Below are 7,972 nucleotides of genomic sequence, written 5' to 3' on the forward strand. Positions count from 1 at the left end.
GGCAGGGGGCTGCTGGCGATCGTCCTTGCGCCCTCCCACGTTCTGTCGGCGTCCTCCATCCAGGGGCAGTGGTGGCCCGACATAGTGCTGCAGACCCTGTCGTCTTTGCTGTCTGGAGTCGCCCCCCACGGCCACTCTTCCGGGCCCCGAGGGTTTTGCTTGTGTTGTGTCCCAGGGTTATGTCAAGGTCACCAGCGATACGGCGAAGGGCCTTAGGAGCTCACCGTCCTGCCGGCCCGGCGGTTCTCCTGTCGTCGTGGCCCTTGTCATGTCGCCTGACAAGTGCGAGGTGTTAAAATGGGGAAGGGTAACACCACCTTGCGCGGTTTTGTGCAGCTGCCCCGCCATCACGTTCAGTGTGCTTTCCCGGTACCCGCTGTGCAGAGAGGGAAGCACATGTTGTCAGTGTTAATGCTGTAGAGGTTCAGTCCTGGAAACTCTGTGACTGTACAGGTTTTTTTAGCCTTTTTATTTCGCAGTACGGGGACCTTGCGAATAGTGAGGGAAGGGCACCTCAGCAGCAGCTTCTATTTTTAATCAATAAAGATTAGGCGAAGCTTTGAATGTCAGCGTGTTATTACTGTCTTTCCATTCCCATCCCTGCTTTTCACTGGCCTGCATGTTTGGGAGGGTGTGTGACTCTTTACAAGGGTCTGGGGTCTTGGTTTGAGAAGCAGTAGCTTTACGCTGCAAAGCCCCGTATATGTGGCCTTTCTGTGAATTCATCTTTGCAGTTAAGCTACAGAGTATGCTTGCTTTGAGCTCTTGAAAAATGGAAATTTGACTTCTTCACTTAGGATACCCCAGTACTTAAAGCAGCTGATTATAACAGTGATGGTTTCAGTCTATTTCACTGGTAGAGCCCCAGTATTACTGAGTAAGATTGTTTCCTTCTGGGTTTTTTTTTTCTCTTCTAGAAGCAGTGCTAAGCTGGTAGCACCATTGGGATGCTTGGTTCCTAGGCAAAAGCACACTCTTCCTGACTTGCCATATGATTATGCTGCTCTGGAACCTCATATTAATGCAGAGATCATGCAGCTGCACCACAGCAAACATCATGCTGCCTACGTGAACAACCTGAACGTTACAGAGGAGAAATACAAAGAGGCACTGGCAAAAGGTTTGTATATCCACAATCAACAGGTGAGATGGAAGCTTATCGGCAAAGATGATATAGGAGAGGAAAAAAAGGGAAATAGTTTGTCTTAAAAGTTTTGGATTATGTACTTGTAGTACTGTTAGGTAAAATCTCTCATTGTGAGCTTCAGTGGTGCTGATAATTGGAAATTTAATGAAACTAAAAAGCATGGATTCTGTTCTCTGTAGTACTGTATAACTAGAAGAAAATTTATTGATACTTGTGGGTTTAGTCCATATTTACATTAGTAACTAGAACCAAACAAAGTCTGAGACAATAGGAAATTTCAGTCATTTTACTGAATGAGTACTTTGTAATAAAAGGTTAGTAGCAAAGGTATATAAAATGGAATTTGTGCGTCTTGATGGTTTTCACATCAGATCCTCTGCTTAGTCTTGGTAAATAATCTCAGTTGCCTACAAGTGGAGGTAAGACGAATATGCAGTTAACATATCTAACACACAATGAAGAGACCTGAATTTGGGTATCAATTACATCACTGGGCTGGCTTAAGGGGTCATGTAGGCTGCAAGTCTGTGTGAGAAACTAAAATAAGCAGCAAACCATCACAGAATTTTTTTTGTTGGAATCTGAAATCTTGAGAGGCACTGACTTCTGCGAAAACTTTGCAGTTGTAGCAGAGCTACACTGCAACACAAAATTTTTTTTTTTCCAAAACTACTTTTGGTGGGACCGAGGAACATGTCTGAAATTACATGTCTGTCTTTTTAAGAAGGTGGAATATTTTCCAGGTTTGTTTTTTTTTTTTCTTCTTGTGTTGATCTTCATAAAAGGTGTCAGTTTACCTCAAAGAAGTGATTACTGTGTAGACTCACCTCTGGCTATTTGCTAGGTGGCTTTGCAGTGTAATTTTAGCTGGGCTCAGTTGAAAGTGAGAGGTGCCAATATCTGTGTAAGTTGAACCATGCATCCCTTGCTAAATAATTGCCAGTGTGCCTGAATAGAGAATGGAGATTTTCAAGTGCCGAAGTAAGCCTAAAAATAACTTATGCAGTCTAAATTAATGAAGTAATGCGATTCAGTTAAGAATCAGGAGATCAAGATTGACTGCTGTCTTGCCCTGCCAGTGGTGGATCCAGGAAAGGTGTATTCCAGAGATGTAATTAATGCAGACACAACTGGGGAGGGAACTGAACTCTAAGAAGATAGTGTGTCTACTGCTGAGGTTACTGGTACTGTTTAATGACCAAGGCTTCAGCCATTAGCAGAGGCAGAGTTTTTGGTTATCAGAAACACTGGCAGTGCTGTGGATCCTTTGAGGTATTTTTTAAAAATCCTGGCTTTTGGTAGCATCTCATGGCTTACTGTTGAAATGTTGTACCTAAAGGTAGAGATCAATTTTCCCTAAGGATTTTGTGCAGATTATTTTGCAAATGGATTATTAATTGGTGGTGGTCATGCACATCTTCCTGCAAGTATCCCCCTCCAAAAAACCCTCAAAATGAAACAAAAGATAAGAGGGAGAAGAACATTTTGTTTTTGTACTCCTTGACTTTCTCTCAAGCACAAACTGCCCTGTAAATTGTTTTAAGAAATTTAAAAATTCTTAGTTTGCAAATCAGTGAGCTGATGGGGGAGTAGCGTTCATGTCTTGTGGTGATACTCAACAATTTCCAAGTGCTGGGTGCTTAAAGAGTTCTCTGGCTGTACTAGTTGCTTTATTCTGCTGTAGAATGGCAGTAGATCTTATGTGTGTACTATGGACTGCCTGATAGTTGCAGTATTGGCAGATCACTTATCATTACAGCATAAGAAAAGGTAAAAGATAAAGAAATCTTTATTACAGTTTGTCTGTGACTGTCTAAGGTAGGGATAGCAGTCACAAACCGTATGTTTTCCATAGATACATTATAGACTGCTAGAAGGATTTTGGAGATCAGTGGAGGCCTTGTGGCAACTTACAGCCTACTGTGGTGATGATAATGGTTTTATTTATCTATGTATTTTTATATTCTACATCTTTAGGTGATGTTACAACTCAGGTGTCACTTCAGCCTGCACTGAAGTTCAACGGTGGGGGTCATATCAATCACACCATCTTCTGGACAAACCTTTCTCCAAATGGAGGAGGGGAGCCTAAAGGTTAGTGCTTGTTACAGTGGTTTGTTGCATCAGGTTTAATTAACAAGTAGAAATGATGATCTCTTTTTTCTTTGAAAGAGTCTAAACAATCTTTATTTTTCAGAGTTAATTCGCCTTTCTGTGTGACAGTTACACACTTCTGAGGAGTTTGGGTGTTTTTTTGGATGGAAGCCAAGAGTATAAACAGCTAGCCTTGTGCGAAGTATTTTTAATTTCTAAAGCTGATTATGTATACACTGCAAAATACTTGACAATTGCTCTATATTGTCCTTTCCATCTTTATAAGAGAAAATACGTGTATAAAGCTATGCTAATTAAGTTGCCATAGGTACTCGGGTTCATAGAAAGGGAAGAAATGTCCTGCAGACCCACCCAGCCTAGTGACTGGAGTTGTGCTCCAGTTCAAATAGGGATAGGTTAGCAGATAAAGCCTAAAGGAAGAAATCCCCTTGGGGAGGACAGAGTGCTGATTACCTACAAGTGCCATTCAATTAAAGGTGAGGGCCCTATAATACAGATCTCAAAAAAGCTGTTAGTAAACTTGAGGGGGTTTGAATGAAGTTTATATGCCTCTCATCTTTCTGTGCTTTTTTTTTAAAGGAGAATTGATGGAAGCCATTAAGCGTGACTTTGGTTCCTTTGCAAACTTCAAGGAGAAGCTGACAGCCCTATCAGTTGGTGTTCAAGGATCAGGCTGGGGGTGGCTTGGCTATAACAAAGAGCAGGGACGCCTACAAATAGCAGCTTGTGCAAATCAAGACCCTTTGCAAGGAACAACAGGTCAGGTGTCTGTCCTTCCCCTCTGCTTCTGTCTTTGTAGATTTCATAGGCAAGGGTATGAGATCTGAAAAGCGGTTTGTGGACAATGCTGAGAAGAAATTGCTGGATAAATCTGGAAAACAGAATGTCTGTACCAGAAGAAGTGAAAACTTGCAGTTTTTAAAGCAGCATTTGTAAAGCAGGACTTAAAAACTGTGAAGAGCAGTAGGGTTAAAAGTCTCTAGTCCAAGGCAAAATAGATGGGCCATATTGTGGAAGTGTTTTCCGCTTAGACAATAATTTTAATTTAGGCTTCTTTGGATTATTTTTGAGTAACTGGAGTAACTTGCCTGTATCAAACAAGATTAAGCCTCTTGCCTTTGGATTTTTTTTTTCTCTGACAGAGGAGCTATTCACAAAATCGTCAGTGTAGGCCAAACAACAGGAGAGGGGAAGGTGCACATAGTAAGTTGTTACCATGTAGACTGGATTTAAAATGGAACCTTATGATTTGCTTCCTCAATATTGGCAAAGAGTAATGAGTGTCAGTTAAATAATCCTAGGATGTGGATAAATCTTGCAGCTAGGCAAGCATTACAGTACTGGCAGTGATCACTTCTGAAGATATTTTTACTTGCTTAGAGAGACATGGAAGTGGTAAAGATAGGCTGGACACCCTTCCCTGAGAGAAGAGATCATGGCTAGTGAGAATCCTGCCTGCAGTGACTGCTTGTCCAGATCCTTTTGCAGATATCTTTAAAACATGTTCTGTAGAATTCATAGAGAATTCATAGAAATTTCATGTGTTGTCAGTAGTCTGTGTTATCAGTAGGGGGAAAAAATAGAGATTTTAGTATAGGGACTTAGAGCATAATGGGGGTAAATTTTATCTTCCTCTCATGAAAACTTCCCATTAAAAATTCAGTGAGAAGGATATTTTAGCACAAAAGCGAGGAGGTAATTAGACATTTAAGGAATAACTTGTAATTAAAATATTGGAAGCAAACTGACATGCCAAGAGATCATCACAGTGTAATTTTTTATGAAAGTGCTTGCATAACTGCACAAAAGATGTAAACCTTTCAAAAATTACTTCATCTGGTTTCAGTTATGTCTTCAGGGCAGTTCTAGAGTATTTATAGATGTGTTTACCTGAATCAGCTGTTTCATTTTATGCAGTATGTGCATGTGACACACAGTTCTGTAAAATGTTGCAGTAAGCACCCATGTGCTGCAGAGCTCTTTGTCTTCCTGCAGATTGAGACTCAGTAATAGGGTACAGCTTGGGGATGCCACATAAAACTTCAGATGTAAAGCGTGTTTTCATAGATATGCATAATTTATCCTCTTTTTTCACAGGTCTCATTCCTTTGCTAGGAATCGATGTATGGGAACATGCTTATTATCTTCAGTATAAAAATGTTCGACCTGATTATTTGAAAGCCATCTGGAATGTGATCAACTGGGAGAATGTATCTTCAAGATATGCAGCTTGCAAAAAGTAGAGTGGAATTCTTGCACAGACTACTAAAATGTCACCACTTCTACTCTAATACCACTCTCGTAGTAGTGCCTGTGGCTTACAAATTAATTGCTCTACTCAGAAAACACTTCACTCATCCAACGAAAGCATTTCATAATCAAGCAAAGTGTCTGCTTGTTTAATTCAGGGAGGTATTTACTTAGAGTTTGAAGCTTTAAACTGTTGTGCAACAAAGGGAGACACTAATCTTTTCCATTGCGTATAAAACATAGGTCACCTTGCTGAAGCTTAATGAGGTAATGGATTTTCTTGTTGCTGTAAAATACCTAAGTGGAAATATGTGCTGATGTTGCTATAAACAAATAAAACTCAAAAGAAGAATCTTCTATAACTGTCTGGAAGAGACTTTTTTTTTTAGTAATAGCTGGTCCAGTTACTTGATGTAAAAATAATGGGAAGAGAAAAAATACCTTTCATACATGGTTGTATTACAGGCTGTGGAGCTTTTTTACAGGGTGAACAGGTAGAAGAAAGGAGAAGGAAGTGTTTCTGTGCCTGTCTGAATTGGCTGTCTTCAGTCATCTCTACCCTTTCCTGCATCTCTTATGTGAACTCTTCATGTACTGCACTGACGCACGAGCTTTTGAAGTGTTGCCTTGGGCAAGGGATCACAGTCCTGGGTCAGGCAAAATGGTTCACATAGGACCTGAATGACAGCATGGGATACTCAGTTCATACTAACTGTTAAAGTATATCATAGAACATCCTTTAACTGAGACCAATTACATGTATCAAGTATGAGTTGTCTCCACATAGCTATGCTCCTGAAGAAGTAATAACCAATTAATGAAGTAATAACCAATACTTCATTAATACTTCATACTCCACCTGGAGCATGCTCAGGTGGTCTTGAAAAATGTAAGAAATGGTTGGCACATTGTATTTACCATGGTGTCTTCTTGAAGGTGAAGGAAACAGCAGAGGTCTTTTTCTGTTCCTTATTCAAGTGTACAAAATGGTGAAATACCACATAGTAGAGATAAAAAACCAAACTAGTGGAGTGCTCCTCCTCATAATGAGTGAATGCTGAGGCAGGGTTTTGTTGAGTGCCATGAAGTGTATGCCAGGTATCTTCTTGGTACTGCATGCTCCAGAAGAACAGAGAGGTAAATTTGCTTATAGGCTGGTGCTCTGGAAAGGACTGCTTAAGATATGGAGGAAGCCTGAGTTAGCTCCAGATGGTGAGGCTTTAAACTGCACAGAGCTCCTTGAGCACAACCAGTACTTGCTGAGGCTTTAGAGCCAGTAGTGTGAGACCCAACACATGCTGGTAAGGCTCAGTTTCTGCTGTGCACTATGTTAAGAAGAAGCTCTGCTCATCTCTTCCTTTCAGTCAGCTGGTGACCCTGTTCTGCTACCTTGTGTTCTGCCCAAGTCTGAATGTAGGAAGTCCAAAGCTGTATACAAACTGGCGTGACTGCTAGATTGGTCTTTGACCTGGGCCAAACAGAAGAGTTGCAGAATTGCATCCTGGCAGTCCCCTGGGCCTAGCTTTTGTCAGTGCTTACCCATGTTGCTGCTGAAGATGCCACGTTTGTAGACACAGTTAATTTGTGTGTGAGCCACAGGATGTTAAAATAAGAACTTGGAATAATTTTCAGGAGGGCAACAGAGGCACTACCTAACCCAAATTCCGGGAAGTGATCGTGTGTTGAGTTGGAAGAACGGTGCATCAGGATGATCCCATAAGCAATACTTGGGGGTGGCAGAGCTGCTGCACACAGAGACTTTGGTTTGCAGATTACAGATTTTGGTGGCTGAAGTTCTTTTCAGAAACAGGTGCAGTCAGGTCTGAAAGGGCAGCACACTGCTGCAAAATGCAAGTGCACGTTTGTGATTTTTTTGCCAACATGCAAAAAGACATTTGAAGGCTAATGTGAATCATAAAGCGTGTGTACTCGAACAGATTAAAGTAATTCAAGGCCAACCAAACCAGGCTCTTGCAGCCTTTTTGCTGCCCCTCCACAGCAGGCCATGGGGATGATGCCATCCCAGCCCCAGCAAGCTGGGGGGGGTGACTTTATCCTGCTGTGAAACAGGAGGGGCCTCTGGGTGTCTTTAGTGAGCGTGCAGAAATGGAAATACATGGAAGATGCTTTTTCCCTCCAACTTCTACTTTCCACTTCACAATTTTTTATTTCACCTTTATCTACAGCATATATTAAAACCCCCCAAAGTAGTAAACCCCCAAATTATCTCCAGAAAATACTGGCGGTGACTCAACTTGTGAGCTGGTCCACTCTTCTAGGTCTCTTTACTGAAGACCTACTTGTCTTTGTTTTGTATTCAACAATTTAGTTCTCTCTGGTGTGGCAAAATAGGTTTAAAATGCTGCTGTGCCATTCTACTGGTATTTTACATGCCTGTGGCATTGACCTTGCAGAAGTTAATCATTACACTAGTATAAAGCAAAACAGTTGTGTTTACAG

The 7,972-nt window shown here is 41.2% G+C and overlaps 1 protein-coding gene across 1 annotated transcript; it reads left to right on the forward strand.

Moving 5' to 3' along the window:
• Positions 1-892: 892 nt before the first annotated feature.
• Positions 893-5,871, forward strand: SOD2 (superoxide dismutase 2). The gene is made up of 4 exons (XM_018078069.2): positions 893-1,120; positions 3,125-3,241; positions 3,842-4,021; positions 5,360-5,871. Exons 1-4 carry the CDS (start codon positions 1,033-1,035, stop codon positions 5,503-5,505), a joined length of 531 nt encoding a protein of 176 aa, XP_017933558.1. The 5' UTR covers positions 893-1,032; the 3' UTR covers positions 5,506-5,871.
• The last annotated feature ends 2,101 nt before the right edge of the window (positions 5,872-7,972 follow it).

This window comes from Manacus vitellinus, unplaced genomic scaffold, assembly GCF_001715985.3.
Source record: "Manacus vitellinus isolate BGI_N305 unplaced genomic scaffold, ASM171598v3 scaffold_4_pilon, whole genome shotgun sequence".
Lineage (NCBI taxonomy): Eukaryota > Metazoa > Chordata > Aves > Passeriformes > Pipridae > Manacus > Manacus vitellinus.

Coding starts and splice junctions, on each gene's coding strand:
- SOD2 (XM_018078069.2), top strand. CDS start 1,033: ATGCAGCTGCACCACAGCAAACATCATGCTGCCTACGTGAACAACCTG. Junction 1,121..3,124: donor CAAAGAGGCACTGGCAAAAG/GTTTGTATATCC, acceptor CTACATCTTTAG/GTGATGTTACAACTCAGGTG. Junction 3,242..3,841: donor TGGAGGAGGGGAGCCTAAAG/GTTAGTGCTTGT, acceptor TTTTTTTTAAAG/GAGAATTGATGGAAGCCATT.